The 25,069-nt window shown below is 46.0% G+C and overlaps 2 protein-coding genes and 1 pseudogene across 2 annotated transcripts in view; all 3 read left to right on the top strand.

The window, feature by feature from the left end:
* The window catches only part of ABCC9 (ATP binding cassette subfamily C member 9), a 115,495-nt gene extending 109,725 nt beyond the window's left edge, over nucleotides 1–5,770 (top strand). The window contains exons 37-39 of the mRNA XM_063134760.1: nucleotides 1,355–1,488; nucleotides 3,255–3,317; nucleotides 5,451–5,770. Coding sequence (XP_062990830.1) covers nucleotides 1,355–1,488; nucleotides 3,255–3,317; nucleotides 5,451–5,588 — 335 coding nt within the window. The 3' untranslated portion in view covers nucleotides 5,589–5,770. The remainder of the gene's footprint in view (nucleotides 1–1,354; nucleotides 1,489–3,254; nucleotides 3,318–5,450) is intronic.
* LOC134404350 (5S ribosomal RNA) lies at nucleotides 1,538–1,655 on the top strand (annotated as a pseudogene).
* A 9,027-nt stretch (nucleotides 5,771–14,797) lies between the features above and the next one.
* Nucleotides 14,798–23,845, top strand: KCNJ8 (potassium inwardly rectifying channel subfamily J member 8). Its single transcript, XM_063134280.1, has 3 exons — nucleotides 14,798–15,116; nucleotides 19,366–19,837; nucleotides 21,977–23,845. The coding sequence occupies exons 2-3, from the start codon at nucleotides 19,473–19,475 to the stop codon at nucleotides 22,875–22,877; spliced, it is 1,266 nt and encodes a 421-aa protein (XP_062990350.1). The 5' UTR covers nucleotides 14,798–15,116; nucleotides 19,366–19,472; the 3' UTR covers nucleotides 22,878–23,845.
* The last annotated feature ends 1,224 nt before the right edge of the window (nucleotides 23,846–25,069 follow it).

The raw sequence follows: 25,069 nt of genomic DNA, 5'->3' as shown, positions 1-25,069 counted from the left end.
CACCAATCAGCTTCATGGGATGACCCCATTGGGTTCTAGTATTATGAGAGAGGGAAAAAATGTCTCCCTATCCACATTCTCCGCACCATGCATAATTTTGCACACCTCTATCATGTCTTCCTTTAGCCTCCTTTATGTCAAGCTAAACAATCCCAGCTGTTGTAACCTTCCCTCATAGAAGAGATGCTCCATCCCCTTGATCATTTTAGTTGCCCTTTTCTGCACTTTTTCCAGCTCTACAATATCTTTTTTTTTTTTACGATATCATATCTATGTAACATAATCAAACTTAACATATAAGTGCACCCCCCACCTCGGGATCTCATTCTTGATTCCAAAATTTCATACTTTCTTCTGCTGGTGGTTTCCCACTTCCCTTAGAAAACACAAATATTAGGAACTGTTTCCAAATTCCTTCAAAATCATTTATTTTAGCTATACCTCTTCTCTATTTAATATTACAAGTCAATTTATCATTAATAGCTATATCCCATACTTCTTTGTATCATTCTTCAATACAATATTCCCCTTGAATCTTCCAGTTCCTAGCTACAATCAATCTTGCTGCAGTCAGCAAATTCGATATCAATTGCTTAATTTCTTTTTTACAGAGAGCTTCGGCTATTGGGCGGTATAAAAATGAAATAAATAAATAAATAAATAAATAAACATTTTAAATCTTCAAATAGTGACAGTAATGCAACTTTGGGTGTTCGTTCTATCTTCATTCCCACAATTTCTTCAATCTCCAAAAACACCATCTTCCACAATTTTTGTACATATTTGCATTCCCACCACATATGTAAATACGTTCCTTTTCCCCCACATCCTCTCCAACAATTTGCTGAGTGCTGATTATTTATCTTATTTAATCTAACCGGGGTTAGGTACCACCTCCATATAATTTTAAAGTAATTCTCTTTTATTCTTACTGACATATTTCTCAACACTCTTTGTTTCCATAGTCCCTCCCAGCTCTGTTGTCCTATTTGTACATTCAAGTCTGTCTCCCAAACCATTTTACCTGAACTATCCATCGACCCTTTCTCCAACAGTATTCTATATATTTCACTCATTAACCCTTTTGACACTGTTCTTTTTCCCTTATCATTTTCTTTCTTAACTATTAATTCCTCAAACTTCGTTAATTCTCTACAGTCTCTATTTTCTCTTACCCAGTTTTTAGTCCGCTGTTCTAACTGCCAATAATAAAGGTGTGGTGGCCAGAATTGTACACAGTATTGTACACAGTGTGGTCTTGGGTGATCACATAAAAACACCCATGTGAATTGGCTCAAAGTGTGTTCAGTGCTGCTCAGTGCTATGATTCTTGGCACTTAACCCTTTTGTCCAGATGCTGTAGTAACAGAAGGGGGTGAAAACTTTAGCGTGGGCCAGAGGCAGCTCTTCTGCCTGGCCAGAGCCTTTGTACGCAAGAGCAGCATCCTCATCATGGACGAAGCTACAGCCTCCATCGATATGGCCACAGTGAGTAAGCCTTTGCCACTCTCCTCCTGCTGCTTTATCCGGGCTCATTTCCCTTGGTACACTACCCTGAATGCACCTGATCCCATCTGATCTCAGAAGTTAAGCAGGGTCAGGCCTGGTTAGTACTTGGATGGGAGACTGTCTGGGAATACCGGGTGCTGTAGGCTCACAGAGTAGATGATTATAAAGCATGGTATTATATTAATATCTAGTACTCAGACCAATTCACTCAACAGTCAAATGGTGAAGTATTCTTGCAGTATGCCTCCTGGGTCCAAAGAGGTGGTGCTTTGCCCTGATGACCTCAGCACCAAATGGGAGGGCCATGTGCCTCCTAAACAGCTTGGCCAGGGACAATCTAGCCTCTTAACGAGGAGGAAGGTTGGAATAATTGCTTCCTTAAGGCCCTTGCAGCTCTATGTTTCAATGGGAGGTTGGTGGTTTCTCAAGCACTGGGGTGAGAAACTGTGGCTCGAGGGCCACAAGTGGCCCTCAGTGTCATCCAGCTGTCCAAATGTTCCAGGCCAATCTTCCTCTCTGGCAGGGCCGGTGCTACCATAGAGGCCACTCAGGTGGCCGCCTAGAGCACCAAGCTAAGAGGGGCGCCGGACACAGCGCAGCACTCACGGACAAGTTGGCACAAAGAAAGAAGCAGCTATGCAATCCTACAATGCTGCAAATTCTGCCCCCTTTGGGCTTCGTCCCCACCTACATTTAGCTCTTTCTCCATCCACCATTGGATCTGACTTTCCCATCCCTCCCTGTTCTAATGGAAATAAGGAGATTTGGGGCCTTCCTAGACGAGGCCTTAGCGCGCTTTGAGACCCGGTTTCCCTGCTGTGCGTCCAGATGACGCACAGGGGAATCCGGGCCCAGGCCGCACTGAGGCCTCCTCTAACGTGCCATAAGCGAAGTCGCTTATGGCGCGCCTTTTCCGCAGCCCCGGCCTCAGGCCGGAGCTGCGAAACGTCTAGGAAGGTCCGTGGCTTTTTGCGGCTACTCGCTTACTCACGAGTAGCCGCGAAAAGCCACAGACCTGGCACAGCACTCATACGAGCGCTGTGCCCATCGGCCCGGGGGGGGGGAAGAGAGGGGCAGGGGGAAGGCCGGACCCGGCAGGACGGGGGGGGAGAGCAGGCATCGGGGATGGCAAGGGGGGAGGGCGGGGGAGAGAGAGAGAGTGCCGGGCGCCGCCGCCCAAGCAAGCAGGCGAGTGGCGCTGCCAGGGCAAGGACAGGGACAGGGAGGGGGGGCTTCGTGTGTTTTTTTAAAAAAATGGACTTACCTTCTCCGCAGTCTTCGGGCCGCATGTGGCCCCTTTAAACTTAAAAAAAAAATGGCGGACGCTGCAGGGATCCGACGTCCCTGTGCGTCCTGCATCTGGAAGCCCGGGCAGCGCGCACTAACATCAGCGCACCGTCACCCCACCTCCCTGCCGGCTTATCCCAGCAGGTCTAGCAAAGCCCTTGGTCTTTGTCAACCCACTTCTAATTCCACCTCCTTGTTCAGGCCTGATACCCGCATGCAGTGACCCACACAGGGGGCACTCGTGCTACAACTGCGTGGGTGGTTTCGGGGAAGTGTCTCTTTGTACAACTTGGGTGACTTTTAAAACCGCAGCAATACAAAGCCCCCGAAATAGAGGATTCTGTTGTAGTGGTCAAAATTCATTCACCCTCCATGGAAAGCCACTCATGGGAAAGGCCTACAATATGGAGCTCCACTCACGGGGTCATTAACTAACTGTTGCATCCCTTCTTTGCTAGGAAAACATTTTGCAGAAGGTTGTGATGACCGCCTTTGCAGATCGCACGGTGGTAATAATAGCTGTGAGTATGTGATTCCACAGAGGATGTCTTCTCCACATCTTCCCAGTTAATGAAAAACTTGTTTTACGCAGCATGATAGGCCTGATGGAAACAAAATCAGCTTAAATAATAAATTGGCCCTAGTCCAGAATGTTTTGCAGATTCTGAATCCATATAAGGAAGTATTTTTCGCATAGGAAGCTGTGCACATCCCTATGGGTAGCTCACCCCGTGTGATGAGCCTGAGACCAACCATATTGCTGCAACTACATGGACTGGGGGGCCTGCAGCCCATTCAGCTTCCCAGTGTGAATGCACAGAACTATTTATATGCATGCAGGATTATCACATGGGATGATCTGCTATATAATATTCACAACTTTAAAGCCACAGACTCTAGATCACCCTTCCTGACAAATTAGGGATCACTGTGTGTGACTGGGGGATAGTACACATTCACTAAACTAAAAGAGATCAGCAGAGAGAATAAATATTACTGTGTAAGATTAGACAGTGTGCTGGTTTTTATACTTGTATGTTCTCTCTCTGTGTTTCCTTCCAATTCTCAGTAAAAATGCTCTGCCTTTATATTAAGCTTCCTTGTTTTTCACTTGGTATTCTCTTTCTGTAAATAGCTTCCCCACCCCCATCTCTCTCTCTCTCTCTCTCTCTTTCATTCTTTTCTTCCTTCCAGCACCGGGTCTCTCAAATCCTGAATGCAGACCTTGTCTTAGTCTTCTCGGATGGTGTACTTGTCGAGTGTGACACAGCCGCCAATTTGCTCCTCAAAGCGGACGGCCTTTTCACCACTTTGGTGAAGACAAACAAATAGATACTCCCGACCCAAGATTCCTGCAATATGTCTGGCTTTCTGGTATAACTGCCTTTCGTTCTATCTGCTCCTCTTCTTGGTTCAAGTTCTGAACAGCTGATCTGTAGCGCAGTGGTAGAGCACCTGCTTTGCATGCAGAAGGTTGTGGGTTCAATCCCCGGCTTCTCCAGGTAGGGCAAGGAAAGAATCCGTCCTGAAACCCTGAAGAGCTTCTGCCAGTCAGTGTTGACAGTACTGGGCTAGATAGACCAAGGTCCTGAGTCAGGCCTCAGCTAGACCTACCGGTCTAGCACCATGAACAGGTGAGGATCTCACTATATTTTTGTCGCGAGATCTCCCCCTCTGTTTACACGTAGTGCGCAACGACCTCAGAGGGAGAGGATGTCGCGGCCACCTTTTTTTTTCTTAAAGAAGCAGAGCGCACGAACGGTCATGCGCAAAAGGTAGGGTTTTTTTTTAAAAAAAATAATAATTTCCCTTCTACCCCACCCCACCCCACCTGCGATGCGCAAGTCTCGGCTCCTTGTGAGGAACCGGAAGAAACCGCAACACCCGCACACACATTCCACGGTCTTGGGATCAGCCCAAGACCATGGAAAAAGCAGTCTCAAAGGGGAGGGTGAGATCCCAGGGCAGGGGAAGAATCATCCCACCCTGCTCCCGGGGTCCCCTGTGCGTCATGTGGATGCACAGGGACGATCCTGGGGAATGCCCTAGGATTTCGCCCCATCTAGCTAGGGCCACAGTATCAGGCAGATTCCTTTGTCTTGATATCTTTTTTGCCAAGCTGAGATTAGTGTTTCCTAAGCATTTAACCCTAGGGCACTTTTTTCTGTATTAAAAGAGGAGGGAGGCATGTTCCACTCTTATATGGAAAAGGCGCATACCTATTTTCTGGAATAGCTCCTGCAACTAAGCTCATAGCTAGTTATCTAAGTCTTAGTTATCTTAGTTATAGTCTTAGTTATCTCATGGAGCACCTCTCCTATGAACTAGAATTTGAGATCAGTTAATGGGGCCGTTCTACCTGTACCAACTTTTGTGAATGCCAGGGGTTTTTTTCAAGCTTGGCAGAGCTGGTTTAGCAATTGCTCCATAGCTTTGGAACTTCCTTCTTTAGGATGTTCTCTTGTCTTCCTCTCCGTCACTGTTCTGCTAGGGTTTGCTCTGGGCCGATTCACACATTACCTTCTTCAAAGGTGTACGCCAAAGATGCACCTGTAGTCCAACATATCTGGAGGGCATCAGGTTGAGGGGAGGTTGGTATCAATAGATGATGATATAATAGAAGACATAAAGTTTTTCTTTTTCTTTTATTGCAGCACCGGGTCCACACCATCCTGACTGCAGACCTGGTCATCGTGATGAAAAGAGGGATCATTTTGGAAAATGACACACCTGAGAACCTCCTGGCTCAAGAAGATAGCATCTTTGCATCTTTTGTTCGGGCTGACATGTGAAAGAGCCACTAAATTGCATGTTATTGGCTTCGTTAATGCCTGATTTTTTCCCCAGGAAATGTGGGGAGGGGAAATCTTTTCTATATACTGTAGCATCACTGAAAATTTTGCCGAGAATTTTTGCATTTGTAACTTTTATAAAATTGAAACTTATTATGTATGCTTCAAAGCAATAAATTCTTCTTCACAAAATTCTAGGCAGTCCTTCCATACTTTCCCTTGACGATCTAATCTCTTGGCTTGGTTGGCGTTTTCTTGAGATATTAGAGTTGAAATGGTCCCCCTTGTAGTGAGCAAAAGAATTTACTGCACAAGGACGGAGGGAAAATTCTGGGATGGAGTCCTTTTTAGATGGTGAGAAAGTTAGGGGATATTTTTGTCTGGGGGAGAAATGGGGAAGGGTTTGGTAGCGGAGACAGCAGCTCCAAAGGTCGATGAACAACCACATTGAAAGGCCGTGCCAGAGGGAAATGAGGGAAGAGTGGGATTTTCCTCCCTTCTGCCCTATTCAAGTGTGTGTGTGTGTTTCTTTTGAACTCGTTGCAACCAATGACATGGAAATTATTGATGCCAGTTCCAGAGCTAGCATACATTTCACCCTGTTTTGGGGTATGTCTGGGGACTGGGAGGGGTTTGGATCCTGCAGACCCCAAACATCACCCAATTTTCCCATGGCACACCATTCGTTTTCCTCCTTTTTACTTCTCCCAATAGCAGAGCTCTGATGTCAGAGGGGTAAGGTCTGCAAATGTTTCTGTAAGGACTGGAAGAGGGTATCTACGTTTATATCTCCCCCACCAAGGATGGACTTCTTTCTCCACCTTTGGAGCAGGAGGTCCAATCTATCCCTTGGCCTCTGGGATGCCCTCCAAAGGACCATCAGAATGTCATTTTTATTGCTGCTAACTCCTGATGATATGCCACCTGGTCCTATGCATGTTTATTCAGAAGTAAGACCCACTAAATTCAATGGAGCTTACCTCCATCCTAGGATTGCAGCCTTAATCAGTACTAACAAATCCCATTGCTTTCAATGTATTCAGAGGCAACTCATTTTTCCTGAATTACGTCTTGTATCTTTTGCATTTGGAAGCATCCTGAAAGTACAACCTTTACTGAGCTGAGCATGCAAAATCTTCCCTGAACAAAATCAAATAGCAGTCACTACAGGAGAGTCTTTTTCTTGCCTCCATTAGAATCAGGTTCTTCTGTTCACTCAACTACTCTGCATATGGGTCAAGCATTTCTTTATTTTTGAGCTCCATAGACATGGCAGACATAGCATCCATTATAGCATGATTTTGCATGATACTAGTACAACCCTTCCCAATGTGGTATGAAAAATTTGTGATATGTAGACATGATCCACAATTGTCCCTTCCATTTTTCTGTTTCCCTTGGTCCAAAACATTCTAAGAACATTCTAAAAGGCTGTAGTCCTTCCCCCAGATTACGTTAACAGAAAAATATGTGGAGGTGGGATGAGAGACAAGGTTCTTCATTACTAATATTTCAAGCAGTTTAGAAAACTATGGCCAGCAGCGTTGGCCCAAGAAAACCTAATATTACTGCTGTTGCCGTGCAATTTCATCACCTACGCTGATACCTTTGGAGCTATTCGCTGTACCAGACATTTTCCAGCCATAAGCACAGGGGCCCCATCCAAATCCCTATTTTCAAAGCAAACATGCAGACCACAGCCAATTGCACCAGATACTTGACAGGCAAGGCTGACAGCACAATCCTAGGCATGTCTACTCTAAAGTGAGTCCTGCCTAGTTCAATGAAGCTTACTGCCATATTGGTCTGCAGCTTAAAGAACAAGTGCCAATTCATAGAATCATAGAATAGTGGAGTTGGAAGGGGGCCTATAAGGCCATTGAGTCCAACCCCCTGCTCAATGCAGGAATCCACCTTAAAGCATACCTGACAGATGGTTGTCCAGCTGCCTCTTGAATGCCTCCAGTGTGGGAGAGCCCACAACCTCTCTAGGTAACTGGTTCCATTGTCGTACTGCTCTAACAGTCAGGAAGTTTTTCCTGATGTCCAGCCGGAATCTGGCTTCCTCTAACTTGACCCCATTATTCCGTGTCCTGCACTCTGGGAGGATCGAGAAGAGATCCTGGCCCTCCTCTGTGTGACAACCTTTCAAGTATTTGAAGAGTGCTATCATGTCTCCCCTTCTCTTCTCCAGGCTCAACATGCCCTTGTCTTTCAGTCTCTCCTCATAAGGCTTAGTTTCCAGTTCCCTGAACATCCTCATTGCCCTCCTCTGAACACGCTCCAGCTTGTCTGCGTCCTTCTTGAGAGCTGAGAGTTGGTACTGAGGTGGCAGTTAGGTGCAGGAAGACAGGCAGTTATAGGATACTGTTGGGCAACTGGAGATGCAGACACCATGTGGACATGTTGAATGTGAATGGTGTCAGGCTTAAGCTGTTGGCACCAATCAAGTGGAAGTCACGGGGGTCAAGCCTGGTCTGGCAGGGTCCTTAGTTCCTACATAACCTCAAGAGCCACCCTTGAAAATTATGGGTAAAAAAATAAACATCTTGGACGTAACAAGCTGCCTCCTCCAGACGAATTGAAAGCAGAAACATTCTTTTATTTCCTTTGGGAAAAGACCAGTTTAATATCTGCACTGAAAGCAGAGTTTGATCTAAAACCACAACTGCAAATCAGTCCTCCACCACCCATCCGGGAACTGCCACAATTAATTCCTAACATTGCTTTCTTATTAGCCTGGGTCCCCTTTGCCAAGAGTTAGCACTCAATCTGTCATTTTCGAAGGCTGAGTCAATTAAGATTATCATTTGTTATGAGATAAGAGGACTTTGACTCTTACAGAGCCAGCATGAGAATCACTACTACATCCAGGGAGTACAGTTTTGAGGAAAGTGACTGTTTGGTTCACATAGTACATAAGAACATCAGAAGAGCCCTGCTGGATCAGACCGAGGGTCCATCTAGTCCAGCACTCTGTTCACCCAGTGGCCAACCAGCCATTGACCAGGGACCCACAAAGTAGGGCATGGTGCAACAGCACCCTCCCATCCATGTTCCCCAGCAACTGGTGCATACAGGCTTACTGCCTCAGATACTGGAGATAGCACACAACCATCAGGGCTAGTAGCCATTGATAGCCTTCTCCATTTTTGTCATGGAGAATACGGCATTGACCCATTGGTTGAGGTCCACTAAGGGGCAGGAGAGGCTCACTGAGTGTGGCAAAGAGGAGAAGATACCTTGGAGTTTGGGGTTGGAAGCACCCCTGATGATGACCAAAAAACCCCTTACTTCCAATAAAACAAAAGAAGATGGGGGCAGGATGGGATAAGTTCAATGGAGACACCTTCCTGGGGTGCTGAGTGACACAATCATTCCTGTGGGGGGAATTTATATAGAAATGAGGATAAGGTAGTATTTGAGCAAAATGCTTAAAAAGGGCAGGGGAGGAGCCCTCACATCTCTTTTCTGGCATCCACATCAACTTACATCCAAATATCATTAGATCAAAATCTTTATTTGCAAGGCATCTCTGGAATGCAGATTTCCATGATGGGACACATGGATTAAACTCAAATTTTCCAGATCAAACGACGATAATACAGCAAGCCCTTGGAAGAGAGATGGAGTTAAGAGATAAACTAAAGCTTAAATAGGTGCAGATAAACATCGCGGTGGTTTAGAGAAGTTGATACAGTGTGGGATTTGATTATTAGTTAATCCTAAATTCACGCACGATCAGACTTATCAGCCAAAATAGTGTTGTTTATTAAAGGTGGCCATCTCCATATTGATTGCAGAAAAAGAAAAATTAATCCGATGAGTTACTCTTGAAACGGATCCCCTGCTCTTTCATTTGTTTCATATCCCTATAGCAGGGAGCGATCACAAAATCATAGAATCATAGAATCATAGAATAGCAGAGTTGAAAGGGGCCTACAAGGCCATCGAGTCCAACCCCCTGCTCAATGCAGGAATCCACCCTAAAGCATCCCTGAGAGATGGTTGTCCAGCTGCCTCTTGAAGGCCTCTAGTGTGGGAGAGCCCACAACCTCCCTAGGTAACTGATTCTATTGTCATACTGCTCTAACACTCAGGAAGTTTTTCCTGATGTCCAGCTGGAATCTGGCTTCCTTTAACTTGAGCCCGTTATTCCGTGTCCTGCACTCTGGGAGGATCGAGAAGAGATCCTGGCCCTCCTCTGTGTCACAACCTTTTAAGTATTTGAAGAGTGCTATCATGTCTCCCCTCAATCTTCTCTTCTCCAGGCTAAACATGCCCAGTTCTTCCATCTGTGACTGTATTGATATTCTGATTTGAACATTATTGGATAACATAGGGCCCCTTGCATAGAGACACCAATAAGACACGTGATGTCGTGCCAGGGGGCCAGGCAGGGGAGCCGTACTCCACCCACCCCCGATAAGGCAGGCATCAGCCACACATTTGGCACTCGTATGTGTGTGTACTCATTCACACATTTAACAACGTGCGGCTGGAGGGTGTGTGGATAGTCTGCACATCATGGCATGTTCCCACGGCCCCCTCATTCATTCATGTAATTTGAGATAGCATTTGAGTGAATCCCTCTTGATTGTTTTGGACTACAACTCCCAATATTTCTGACTATTGGCCATGTCGTCTGGGGCTAATGGGAGATGTAGCCCAAAACAGTTGGAAGACACAAGTTTGGGGATAGCTGCTAATCTTAGTGAAGTATTGTAATGGAGGTGGATCTATTAGTAGATCACTGGGTGCTTCACCACGGATCTACAAGGGTTTCTTTCTGGCTCCCAAACAATGACAACATGGACTTCCAAATTTACCACTACACCCACTGAGCACCATCACAGGCAGGTGGTTACTTTGCCAGTATGTGGCTCTGCCATTTCCATAAAGTAGAAAACCTGTCCTTGTATGCCAGTAGTGGGACTCTGCAGAATTATTTAGACCATCTAGCAACCTCAAATTAGAATTGTCTGGACCATCTAGCAAACTCAAATTAGAATTGTTTGGACCATCTAGCAACATCAAATTAGAATTGTTTGGACCATCTGGCAACAGCAAATTAGAATTGTCTGGACCATCTAGCAAACTCAAATTAGAATTGTTTGGACCATCTAGCAAACTCAAATTAGAATTGTCTGGACCATCTAGCAACAGCAAATTAAAATTGTTTGGACCACCTAGCGACAGCAAATCAGCTATATGCTCCTAGTCACACTCCCAAGTAGCACGTGGATCAGACCACCTCCATCTCTTAATTGTCACTGACAGCTGGCATTTAGAGGTAAACTGCTTTGGGTACATGCCATGGCACCTCCGTCAAAGCCATCCTGGCTCATAGCTCCAGACACCAGATTGATTGTACTCATTGGAGCCTGATGGCTCCTATTTCACTGGGGCTGTGAATCCACTCTGAGTTCCAGCCAGAACTCTAAGCGAGCTGTCCAAGGTGCTGTACCCTATCCTCAAAATAGGTTCAGCACTTTTAGACTTCTAACTGAAACCCAGAGCGGATTCACGGCCCCAGTGAAATAGGAGCCACCAGCCTCCACTGATTGTATTTATCCATTTACATGTATATCCCACTTTTCCTCCAAGCAGTTCAAGAAGGTTTGCAAGGTTCCCTTGCCCCCACTCTAAATTTTACCCTCACAATAACCCTGCGACATACGTAGAAAGCTGCCTTATTCCTATTCGGCCCTTTGGTCCACCTAGCTCAATATTGTCAACACTGACTGGCAGCAATTCCTCTCCAGGGTTTCAGGCAGGATTTTTTCCTAGAATAATTTCGAGAAGCCAGTGGGGGTGGGGGTCAAACCTGGGACCTTCTGCATGTAAATCAGGGGCTCTGTTCCACTGAGCCACAGCTGTTCCCTAGGTTAGTCTAAGAGAGGAGAGAGAAAAGCTGTTCAAAAGTTTGGGGGCTTGAAGCCGGGTCTCCACAATCCTACAGCAACCACTACACCACACTGCCTATCTGATCGCTACCTAGGCAAAGTATTTCCCAAGTTTGAGGTTAACATGGAGTTGTATAGAGTTCGGCATTTGTCCCTTCTATTAGAAACCCTAATTACTTCTTGCCCGGGGGGGGGGGGGGGAGGGCAGGGGAGGAGAGTAGAGTAGAATCAGATTTCCAAGAATGTAAGTTTCCATTAAACAGAAGTTGCCGAGTGCCAGGATTATGTACTTCATCAACTCAGACCACTGGGAAAGCATCACAAACCGGTTTTCTTTTCCTTTCTTTGCTTTTTTGCCTTGCGCTGATTGGCTTTGTTTTGTTTTGAAACGATGCTCCGGGCACGTCCCGATTGCCATCACCGCTGCACATTTCTCGGGGATGTTCGGTGCAGAGGAGAGAGATGGTCTAGGTAGAGAAAGAGATCTTTTATTAGGCCTGCGGTTTATAGGGGATATTTTGCCAGCTTTCAAACTGTAAGAAGTTGCACTTCGAATGAAAGCCATCCACGGCGTTGTTTACCTTGCCCTGCTGGCAACAGTTGCAGGATAAAATAAGCTCGCTGGGCACAAGCCAGCGAAAATTAGTCACAACCGAGCCCTGTTGAAAGCAAGGGAACAGGACTTGGTTGTGAGTGACTAATAGCACGTTCCTCTATATATCTACTCAGAGCTAAGTTCGCTAGGTTCAACAGCGCATAGTCCCAGACAATGTGGATGCAGCAAGGGTTGTGGGCCAAAAATTGTGGGCCAGATCCAGCCCACCTGGGGGACCCAATCCAGCCCCTGCTCAATGCAGGAATCCACCTTAAAGCATCCCTGACAGATGGTTGTCCAGCTGCCTCTTGAATGCCTCCAGTGTGGGAGAGCCCACAACCACTCTAGGTAACATAAAAGATGGTCACACTCTCTTCCTATGGCAAACTACCACGGGGATGCCTAGCTAGGCTGCTATAGCACTTGTGCTAAAAAAACTGCACTAGCTATCTGTTAGCTACCAACAGATAGTGGTTAGCTACCACTATAAGGTTATGCTATCTATCTATCTATCTATCTATCTATCTATCTATCTATCTATCTATCTATCATCTATCTATCTAAAACGCTAGGTATGTTTCCGTAAAGGCTTCAGCTGATACAGGTTGCTAAGCAACAGTAACAATGTGTAACATCAGCTGATACAGGTTGCTAAGCCCCTCGCCCAACTCCTCTGGGCTTTCCAAGGTAATCCCACCCCTTTTCTGCCTCTTTGCTCTCTCCCCCCCCCCACACACACACAATGAAGGAGGCAGCACCACAGTCCGGAGCATGAGCGAGGCACGGCCGGGGCCCTTGGTGGCCTGCCGCTCGCCTCCTGTGAGCCCAGGCCCCGGCCTAATCTCATGCGAGCTGGGCGGATGGCCCAAGGCTGATATGCTACAACAGCGTATGTTACGCCGGGTACAGCTAGTTATCCTATAAAGCCCTAAACAACTTGGGATCAGGATACCCAGCAGACTTGCCTTCCCTTATATACATCCAGATGACATTTACGATCTTCAGAGGAGGTCTGCTTGCTCATTCTAAAATGAATGGAATGTCGCCATGAAAAACCTCGATGACGGGGCCTTCTCTGTAGCAGCACCCACACTCTGAAAAAAACTCCCTTGTGTGGTTTGGGAGGCAGAAAATGTAACATCCTTTCAACGACTCCTAAAAACATGATCTTTTTACATAGGCTTTCCCTGGACTGTAACTTACTTTGATTTTAGGTGGCATTTTTTTTTTTTAAAAAAAAAAACTTTTAAATTTATTCTGGCTTGTTGCATTTTAGGGTTTTAATTGTGAACTGCCCAGAGAGCCTTGGTTATCGGGCAGTATAAAAAAATGTAATAAATAAATAAATAAATAAATAAATAAATAAATAAATAGGTAGTTTCCCCACTCTGTGTGGATTTCCCCCCTAGTCTAAATGGATAGGATGCTTTTCCAGAGGCTTTGTTATTAGCAGGAAATGCTTTAAGCTACAATATGGCTGGTATTTTGGCCCCGCCTCTTTGCCCCTACCCACTGCCAGAATGTGGCCCCCGGGGGAGCTCCTCTGAAATTGAATTTGACTCTCAAGTTGAGAGAGGTTTAAGCCCCCCCCCCCCGGGATAGAGGACTTCAGCTTAAAGCTTACCAAGGGCTGTTAGCCATGGTGATCACTGAATGGAACCTCCATGTTCAGGAGCAGTGAAACGCTGAATCCCACATTCTGGAAATTGACATCGGAGGATGGCCACCTCGTGATGGTGAGCTTCCCAGAGGCAACTAGCTGGCTACTGTTGGAATAAAAGAGCAGGACTAGATGGACCATTGGCCCGATCCAGCGCCTGTACCCTGGTTGAGCCTAAGGAGGGAGGTGTCAGACAGGGCCTCAGTGTCAGCGCAAGCAGATGATGTGATGGAGGTTGAACTGGTGGTAGACCCAAGAGCACACAAGGAGGACAAGGCTGTTCAGCAGCTTCTCCCAACAGGGCCGGCCCTGCCTTTAGGCAAAGTGAGGCAACTGTTTCAGGTGGCAGTTGCTAAGGAGCAGCAGTGTGGTGTTGGAGGACAGAGCTACGGAGGTTTTGCAGCCAGTCATGTACTCCTCATTACCTTTCTGTCCTCAGGTGTGTAGAGGATGCTGTCCCCTCCCATCCGTGAGGCGCCTTTCGTCCAGGGAGGTGTAACTATGCACCGTTGCTTCTGTGAACCGTTCACCCCCATCCGCTGTGTTCTGACATCACAACTCTCCACTTTTGCACAATCCTACAACATTGAACCGCTTGGCACAACTGCTTAGGGGGAGCGATATATTTGGGGCTGACCCTCCCCAGAGAGAAGTGAGGCCCATGCAGGGTCAAAGTTTACATCTTTTGGACCTCCGTTCTTTATGGAAACTGGCCAGGGACCAAACCAATTGTCTGAAAGAGGGATTCCCTTTATCAGTGAAGTGTATATAGTTCAGAGGCTTAAATCTCTCTCTCTCTCTCTCTCTCTCTCTCTCTCTCTCTCTCTCTCTCTCTCTCTCTCTCCCTCCCTTCCTCTCTGTTTCTCTGCGTCAATGGAGTTTTGGACTCACGCCAACCTCCCTCCCTAATCTCTTCTCTTTCCCGTCCCCAAACTCAGGGGAAAAGTTGGGAACTTTGAAAAGGATTTGTATATCTAGAGGGAGGGAGGAATCTCGTGGGGCTACTTTTGCAGTTGAGATGATTCTCTTCTACCTAGTCCCACACATCGCTCTGCTGCCCTTCCCCGAACTCGGGCTCTTTCATTATCCCCTCTATCCTTTCCCTCCTCCCCTTTGCCCGAAGAACAGCTCCCCGGATAAGGCATCCCAAATCATGGCTCTGACAGCGTCCTGACCATCACTGTCTAGCTTGAAGGCCGAGAGGCACAAGGATCCCGGAGGGGAGCAGAGAACAAGAGACCCACTGCCTGGATCTTCACCCTGCTGGCTTTGAGTCTTGGGAATTCATCTGCCATGGAAGCTCAGCGGATTTGGCCAGGCTGACCGCCGTCTCCAGAGCGCTTCTCTTCTGTTGCTGAGGAATCTTCGTAAGTTTTCCCATTTCCTTTCTTCAGCCTGTCTGCACTTTGTTAGGCAACATCTCCACCCTCTACTCCTGACAAAGACAGTCCAGGTGTTCACAGCCGTGGTGACTTCCCCTTTCGCATTTCTGGACGTTTCCGACCACCACCACTGAAATAAGTTCTCACCCCTGCATCCCCTTTTAAGGAATTTCCCTGAATTTTCAAATGTGAGAAATGGTCAGATCTATCAGCGATTTCCTCTTCTAGCTTGGAACCCTTTCCCCCTAGTCTCAGCAGGGTTGGGCTGCAATGAATCAAGAATTAGAAGTACGTACTTTGGACCTGCTCAGAAGATCACTTATTCATATATCTCAGGGCTAGTATTAAGGAGAGGGGGGAAAGTTCCAGGGCTAAACCCTGGTGTCCCCCTGCTGAAATTTAATCCTATTTTAGACCCAAAGCAGGAAGGCAAGGTTGCCTTATCTCCCTCCCCCCACTTGAAAAATCATATTTTCAGCTCCATAGCACTCCCTACAGAAGACTTTGGAATAGGGCATTTTGCTGGCATTTCCTGCTTCAGCAGTCCGGCTTTATCTGGAAAAGTACCATATAACAAGATAACGGTACCTTTGGCATTGCACTGCATTTACTAGAAATGCGTAACTATTAAGTTGCAAAGCGGCTCTTTGCTAACCCTTTCACACTGCCCGAGGAAAGGATTAATTCAACCCAAATGAGTTTTGAATGATGTTCATATGAATTTCGTTGGAGAATCTCAGGGTATTTTATGTGCGTGTGTGTTTTGGTGGCATTCCTAGCCGGACGGAGTCTTCGAGGGATTGTAGTAAATCGCTGTAGTCTTATATCCATTCCAATGGTTGAAACATCTTCAGAAAAACTTCCTGGTGGAATTTTGCCTTTTATTCTAGCTAATAAGAACATACAAAGAGCCCTGCTGGATCAGACGAAGGGTCCAGCTAGTCCACCCATAGGTGTGCACAGCACATCTCATTAGCATGTGCATCCAGAGAATTTTATTTGTTTGTTTGTTTGTTTTTAAAAGGCGATCACTTATTGAATTCTCAATCATGAAGGACATTATTTTTATTCATTTATTTATTAAACACTATAGACACTGATGCGCTACTCAGTGTTCAGCTTGCCTGACCAGGGAGGGGCCATTGCAGGTGAGGGGGTGGGTGGGAATGAGGAGACACTCCTCATTGGTGGGGTTTAGTAGTGACACTAGCTAGAGGTGATATTAGCCTTCGGGATCCCTCTTCCTGGCATCTTTGAAACGTGGCTTCTGGGAAAGGGACATTATTGCTTGAGACATTAGGGTGTGCCTTGGCACACCCTGCACTGCCTTTGTGCACACCTATGAGTCCACCTCTCTTTTCCCACAGTGGCCAACCAGCTATTGACCAGGAACCCACAAACAGGACATGGTGCAACAGCACCCTCCCACCCATGTACCCCAGCAACTGGTATCTTCCTTTCTGGTTCCTGCATGCAGCTCTTTGGAATACAGTGTGCAGAACCCTACTGAGAAATATTGATAATCTTGTCTAAGGCTTTTGTTGTTGCTGACTACCTTGAACTTCCATGCACATGCCTTCCTAGCTCAGACGTTGAGCCCATGCTTTGCACACAGACAGTCCCAGCTTCAATCCCTAGTATCTCTAGTTAAATGAACTCACCTAACAGGGCTGGTGGAAAGACATTTGTCTCAGAGCTTGGAGACTCGCAGCCAGTCAATACTGGCCTAGATGGGCCAATGGTCTCATTGAGCAACATTTCCTCCTTCTCAACCTTTTCTTACTAGTTGGAGAAGGGTTTCTTCAGCAACCCCAGATTCCTTCTCCAATCTAGCACACTCCAGATGTGTCCGACTGCAACTCCCATCATTCTCAACCAGCATGGCCATTGGGAGTTGTAGTGCAACATATCTGGCAGTCAGAGAAGGCTGCCCCAGGACACGTGGTGATTTTCCGTGGGTCCTATGTAGGGTTTTACCAAAAGTCCCAGAGAAATTTCACTGCCGTTATATAGTTTTTGTTTTCCTTGAAATTCCTTGACTGCTTTGTCCAAGCAGGACTCAGCTGCTTCTCTAGTGTGAACCAACCCAATCTTTCGGCATGGCGGATTCTTGCTAATCTAAGGGGATGAGCGGGAGGTAAATTTTCAACTCTCCGGTGCTCTGAAGAAGGCATTATGACATTCCCAGCTAAAGAGATAGCTGTCTCCCTCTTTCATCTTCTTTTCTGTCCCTTGTTCAGTTCTTTTCCTAATCCAACTGGTGGCCTGGTTTTACTGGATGGGAGAAGTGAAAAGGGGGGGGGGGAATCTGTGTCTGGGTTGTACCACTTCAGACAGCAGGCAGGAGCTCATAATGATGAATACTCCCCCATGAAAATGTGTTCCAAGTACCCATTGAAAACTAGCATGGAAGACAACAGGGGGAAACTCTTTGCTTTGGTGTCTAGTTTTCTGTGTGGCAGTAATCCTTTGTATGGAGGAACATTTGAATGTGAGCCCCCAGCTGTAGTCTGAAGTGGTATAGACCAAGCTCAGGTTAAGAACATAAGAAGAGATGTGCTGAGTCAGACCACCAGTGGTGCTGCCAGGGTCAAGGCAGTCCACGGGCCTGCGATCCATGAGGAGCCACAAATGACCCTTGACAAGTGTCCTGATGACCCACTGCTAAAAGAGAGCTCTGTGGCATCTGGCTGGTCAAGGCTGCAGCCCTGTGGTGCATCAATTTAAATTAAAGTTTTTTTCCCCTTTTGTTAGCTTTTAGTAGCAGTGAGGTGAACCAATCAGAGACTGCCTTTGGAGGGATATGGCCAATGAGAGCACTGGAGTGGCACAAAGACTACCCCTTTGCCGCTCTGGTTCCCTCATTGGTTGTACACCCATAAAGGCTGTGTCATATTGGCTCAGCGTGCTGCTATCAAAGTGATCAAAGAAAACAAAATGCAAGGAAAGCACCTTGGGGATGGTCCACTCAAAGCTTGGAGGTGTTTCTGCAGACCACAGGCCTATCTAGTCCAGCATTCTGATTCCACAATGGCCAACCAGATGCCCATGAGAAGTCCACAACTAGGCCATGAGTGCAACAGCACCCTCCTGCTTGTATTCCTCAGCAACTGGTATAGAGAAGCATGTTGCCTCTATTAGTGGAGGCAATACAGAGCCATCATGACCAGTAGCCACTGAAAGGTTTATGCTCCACGACCATCTTACTGAGAGCTAGGCCTTTTTAGGTAGGGTGACCAACTGTCAGGATTTCCCCGGATTTGTCCTGGTTTTTGTTCTTTCCATGGTGTCAGGGGGGATTTTCTATCATTTTCAATAATGTCCTGGAATGATACACCTTCCTCTTTAAAGCTGCCATTAGCATGGCAGGAGGGAATGACATGCTTTCTTGAGGCACATCATTCCCCCACCCCGAGCTCCAATTGAGGTCTTAAAGGGGAAAGTGGGTCATTCGTGGACATTATAGAAAAGGCCCCAATTGGAGTGGATGGTGGTGGTGCAGAATGAAATCCTTTCCCCTCCTCCACTCCAATCGCGTTCTTTAAGGTGGCAGGTGAATAATAATTATGATTATTATTATTTATTTATATAGCACCATCGATGTACATGGTGCTGTACAGATAACACAGTAAATAGCAAGACCCTGCCGCATAGGCTTACAATCTAATAAAGTTGTAGTAAACAATAAGAAGGGAAAGAGAATGCAAACAGGCACAGGGAAGTGTAAACAGGCACCGGGAAGGGTGAAGCTAACAGTATAGAGTCAGAACAAACTCAAAGTTTAAAAGCTATAGGGAAAAGAAAAGTTTTTAGCTGTGTTTTAAAAGCTGTGATTGAGTTGGTAGTTCTCAGGTGTTCTGGAAGAGCATTCCAGGCATGAGGGGCAGCAGAGGAAAATGGACGAAGCCGAGCAAGGGAAGTACTTTCTGCAGGACTCAGAAAGCTGCTTCCCCACACACACACTAGGTGTCCTCTTTTTTGGTTTCCCAAATATGGTCACCCTATTTTAGGGGTTTGATTTAAACATTGATGATAGCCACGTAGAGGCCACCAAAGAGCACTTCTCCATATGAATGCTCTACCCGGCCTCCATAATATTTAAAGGCTCCAAGTCCATGCTAACGTTTAAAGGCCTAAAGTTCCCAGTAAGGCAAAATGTGAATCCGTCGTGGAGGTTGCCAGCCCGGCGCGAAATGAGAAATGGGGGGAACTCATCTCTTCTTTACGTTTGCAGGATCTGATCAAAGTGACCAGAATTCAAGGGAGGTCTCGGCAGGGCCTTTGTGGGCTCTCCACCTTCACCCCTTTTTCGGTTGATTGGTAAGCTATGGTGACAGGACAATGTTGGCCAGGAAGAGCATTATCCCTGAAGAATATGTCCTTGCGCGGATTGCGGCCGAGAACCTGGGCAAGCCGCGCATCCGGGACCGCCCACGCAAGGCCCGCTTCATCGCCAAGAATGGGGCCTGCAACCTGGCTCACAAGAACATCCGCGAGCAAGGGCGCTTCTTGCAAGACATCTTCACCACCCTGGTGGACTTGAAGTGGCGCCACACGCTGGTGATCTTCACCATGTCCTTCCTGTGCAGCTGGCTGTTCTTTGCCATGATGTGGTGGCTGGTGGCCTTTGCTCACGGAGACATGGACAAACCGTGCACAACGAACGAAGACGTCAGTAAGTGGAAGCCGTGCGTCACTTGCATCAGGTAAGGTGCGGTCGCAAGAACGAAGGGTATGCGGTGGCAGCAAACTTGGGGGCTATGAGTCAGGATATGAGTCTGTGCCACTCAACTAGGCATGGTAAAGGACTTGCCTTGGTTGCACCTCTAGCTTTAGGGTGGATTCCTGCATTGAGCAGGGGTTTGGACTTGATGGCTTTGTAGGCCCCTTCCAACTCTGCTATTCTATGATTCTATGACATGCCACAAATATATGTGACCTAGAACATCAGAAGAGCCCTGCTGGATCAGACCAAGGGTCCATCTAGTCCAGCACTCTGTTCACACAGTGGCCAACCAGCCATCGGCCAGGGATGAACAGGCAGGACATGGTGCAACAGCACCCTTCCACCCATGTTCCCCAGCAACTGGTGCCACTTGTGACAACTGTGCCGCAGGCCCAGGGCTGAAATGCATTTGGGAGTTTGTTTGGAAGCCAATCAGTGGTGTTGTGGTAAATTTTGAAGTGCGAGTATAACTTCTCCTAGTGTGGGTTCTATGGGGCTTAATTAGAACAAACTTGCAAACAATATATATATATATATATATATATATATAACAAAACATGCCTTTAGTAAGCATTCAAACACAGAAATATTCCACAATCTGTCCTTTGTGCAACAACAAAACATGGATTTCTTGCTTGCAGCTCGATTCTGCGTGGTGCACCGAGTATTCAGGGAGTCTCTTTTTGTAGACTTTTTTCAACTTTTATATCGCAGGGCAATCCCCAAAGGAGCAACAAAACACTTCAGAGTATTAGCCCTGCAATAATATAATTAGTACAACTATCAATACAAAAAATGATTCCCCTCCCCCTTGAAATACTACCGTACACAATTAATGTTTCAATTCACCTTATGCAAGGTGATATTAAGGGCTTATAATTAACAGAATTCTTATAACGTTCAGCTTTCAGCAGAACTGGTTCCCTTTCTTTCTGCCGTTTCTTCTCTAGCCCTCCCTCTGAGTGAGAGCCCCGCCCAAGGGACTAAACCATCTACTCCATAGGGGTTACACGGGCGTCCCACATGACAGTCCTGTAGCCACGCCTTCAAGGAGAGTACAAAATTGCAGACCACTGCCTTCACCCATAGCCATAAACCAGTGCTAGCAATTTCCATCTGCTAGGAGCAGGTCTTTGGTAAAGCCAATGAGTCTTAATTTCCTATTCCAGACCAAACCCACAAAATACTTTGCATTAGGGTGACCATATGGAAAGGAGGACAGGGCTCCTGGCTCTTTAACAGTTGTATTGAAAAGAGAATTTCAGCAGAGTGGGAGGAAAGGAGTTGAGCATTATTGGGGTTGGGGAAGTAGCCCCTTTTCTACCTGCTCTACCCTTTCATATGAGAAATGCATAAATTTATTTATTTATTTACTTATTTATTTATTTTATTACATTTATATACCGCCCCACAGCCGAAGCTCTCTGGGCGGTTTACAACAATTAAAAATGGTAAACTTTAAAAGTATACAAAATTTAAAAACCATCAAAAACATAAAAAACAGTATAAAAACAACAGTATCCATTTAAAAACAACAATTCTGGGGTCCATTAAAAACAAACTTAACGTTGTTAAATGCTGTTAAAATGCCTGGGAGAAGAGAAAAGTCTTGACCTGGCGCCGAAAAGATAACAATGTTGGCGCCAGGCGAGCCTCATCGGGGAGATCATTCCACAGTTGGGGGGCAACCACTGAAAAGGCCCTCTCCCTTGTTGTAAAGGGATCTATTAGCAATCTAATATCTGGGCTAGTTTTATACCATCAGCAAATAAAGTGGTAAAGTTTCCCCCGAACAATAATGGGTCCCCCATATTTAATTAAACCCATGGACATAGAAAACTAGCATGCCAGGAAGAGGGTCAGCAATGGGTTTGTGGGGATTGTTTGTAGTGCTTTGTGGAGGGGGGGACAGTTGAGCATTCAAACTTGCCACCCCAACCCCACTCTGCAAAATGAATTGGTACAGTCCAGGAAAGCTTTTCCCCCTTAATTTGGCTGACAGTAGATAAACTGGTCCTCAGTTCTACCACATGTATGCTTTACTGATAGATAAATTGACGGGCCCATCAAACGTCACGATTTTATAATAGTGTGCAACTTTTACCTCCCTTTCTCATAGGTCCTTCGCCTCTGCTTTCCTCTTCTCTATTGAGGTCCAGGTGACCATTGGTTTCGGAGGCAGGATGATGACCGAACAATGTTTCGTAGCTATCAGTGTCTTGATCCTCCAGAACATTGTGGGCCTGATTATCAATGCCGTCATGCTTGGTTGCATCTTCATGAAAACAGCCCAGGCACATCGGAGAGCAGAGACCTTGATCTTCAGCCGGAACGCCGTCATCGCCGTTCGTAACGGCAGGCTCTGCTTCATGTTTCGCGTGGGAGACCTGAGGAAGAGCATGATCATCAGTGCTTCGGTGCGAATCCAGGTCGTAAGGAAGACCACTACCCCTGAAGGAGAGATCATACCAATCCACCAACTAGATGTTCCAGTTGACAATCCCATTGAAAGCAACAACGTTTTCCTCGTGGCGCCTTTGATTATTTCCCATATCATCGACAAGCGGAGTCCCCTTTATGAGATCTCCGCCAATGACTTGGCCACCCAAGACCTAGAGATTATCGTGATACTGGAAGGCGTGGTGGAAACTACTGGAATCACCACCCAAGCAAGAACATCTTACATATCTGAAGAGATCCTTTGGGGCCATCGCTTTGTGCCCATTGTAACGGAAGAGGAAGGGACCTACGCGGTGGACTACTCCAAGTTCGGCAATACAAGCAAAGTGGCGGCCCCCCGCTGCAGTGCCAAAGAGCTGGATGAGAAGCCTTCCATCCTAATCCAGACACTCCAGAAGAGCGAGCTGTCCCATCAGAACTCTTTAAGGAAACGCAATTCCATGCGGAGGAATAACTCCATTCGGAGGAATAATTCCATGAGAAGGAACAACTCTTCCTTCATTGTGCCCAAAGTCCAGTTCATAACACCTGAAGGGAACCAGAACACGTTGGAGACATGACAATGGGAAACCACCACACATAGCTCTTTTGTAGAAATAGAAGCGTTATTTTTTATTTGTGTTTGTAAAACATTAATACTTACTTGGTATAAACATTTAATGGAACTGGGGACTATTTATTACATGCAAGCACAAGATCAAAGCCAATAGAGAGAGCCCCTGGGGTGTCTATATAGCCTATTTACCCCATCGTGACTGTGCAGTGGTGCTGCGTTGTTTATATGACACAGCCACTAACTTGCAGCCACCCCTGAAAGTGCACTTTTTCACAGTGTAGTTTTACCACATTTTTATTGTTGTTGTTGTTGCTCTGAGATCACCATGTTGTTTCTCCGTCTGACGGTGTTGGGCCTTCATTTGGGTTAAGCCCAGTGGGCATTGCTGGGGGCAGATCCAAGTCCAATTGTGATTCCCCCCCCATCCAGGGTAAGCACAAGAATGTGGGGCAGTTGATGAACTGAATGGCCACCAGTGCTGCGGTTTTCCACACTCTCTCCTGCCATCTATATTTATCCGTTCCGCTTCACAGCAGCGACCCTGCAGTGTTTTGAGAGAATCATCTACAAAACCACATCATATAAACACCCCTCCTGTAACTTGAGCCTAGTTGTCTTTGAGGTAGTGTAATAGTGCCCCTGATATCCTTCCCATCTTATGGTTCTTCATCGTTAAACCTTTAAATAGAGGAAAGCCCTGTGTAAAGTAGGTCAAAGCCAGAACCTTTGCTTTAATAAGCTTAGTTTCTTTGTAGAGGGGTTGTGTATGTGTATAGGAGCATTCAATCAATCTGAAGATGTACAGTCTAGGCCAGCCTTCTCCAACCTTATGCCTCCCAAATGTTTTGAACTGCAACTCCCATCATCCCCTGCCAGCATGGCCATCTGCCAATGCTGGGAGTTGCAGTTCAACATAGCTGGAGAGAACCAGGTTGAGTAAGGCTGGCTACACGCTAGAGATATGTCAGAGAGAACTAGACCTCAGTGTACTGTAGTATTAAATTAGGGTGAACATATGAAAAGGAGGACAGGGCTCGTGTATCATTGACAGTTGTGTAGGAAAGGGAATTTCAGTAGGTGTCATTTGTAGGCATGCAGCACCTGGTGAAATTCCCTCTTCATCACAACAGCAAAAGTTGCAAAAGCTCTGCCCTCTTTTGTATCTGGTCACAATAGTATAGCTCCTGCAGCTTTCACTGTTGTGATGAGGAGGGAATTTCACCAGGTGCTGCATGCCTACAAATGACACCTGCTGAAATGTATTTTTCTACACAAGCGTTAAAGACACAGGAGCCCTGTCCTCCTTTCCATATGATAAAGTAAAATAGAAGGCTGTGGTTGAAAATAACAATCGTACAATATGAGTGATAACACTCAACCACAAAGGTACTAAGAAAGTTTTATAGACGAATAATTCAAAAGATATCAGAAATGTACAAAAGACAGGCATATAGATAACATTTACAAGATGTTCATCAAACATTCATAATGAAGCCTACAAAAAGTTGGCATCCATTAAACATTCATGACAAGAATCAATGATCTCATAAATATGCATCTAATAAATAATTTCCCTATGGCTTAGAACCAGGGTGCCTCAACTACCTAGAACCAGGGTTGGGTTTCCTTCTATTAAAACCTGCCCATCTGCTGAGGTCATCATCAAAGGCCATGTTCTAGATGACATCAGAGATTGGGAGAGGAGCAAATGGAGGATAGGCCCTTTTCCTGAGCGGCATCCAGATTATGAATTGCCCCTCCCCTCAAGGAGTTGCTTGGTGACAACTCCCCCCCCCCTCCCGCCTTTTTTTTGGTGCCAAGTCAAATCTGTTTTGGCACAATGCCATTTGGAATGGTTTTTCATGCTATCTCTATCTACTGTTTGATCCTTTATATATTTTATTTTGTTGCTAAGTTTAGTTCTGGTTTTTTATGTTTTATTTTATTGTTGAACTGTACTTTTAAAATCTAGTGTTGGCCTCCTTGAAAACTGTATTGGGGAAGGAAGTGAGAAATATTTTAACTAAATAAAGTATGTGTAAAAGCAGAATCCACCCCTTGGTGTGTGGTGTCTCTTAATGAACATACCAAATGGCATGTATGAGCCATGTTTAGAGATAGTTGTCTGTAGCATACATGTCCTGTGCAGGCATTCGGTACCAACTAGCCCCACCCACACGTGTGCTGACAATGTCT

Source organism: Elgaria multicarinata, chromosome 9 (assembly GCF_023053635.1).
Source record: "Elgaria multicarinata webbii isolate HBS135686 ecotype San Diego chromosome 9, rElgMul1.1.pri, whole genome shotgun sequence".
Taxonomy (NCBI): Eukaryota; Metazoa; Chordata; class Lepidosauria; order Squamata; family Anguidae; genus Elgaria; species Elgaria multicarinata.
Note: the sequence above shows the minus strand (reverse complement) of the source record. Positions and strands in the feature narration are given on the sequence as shown.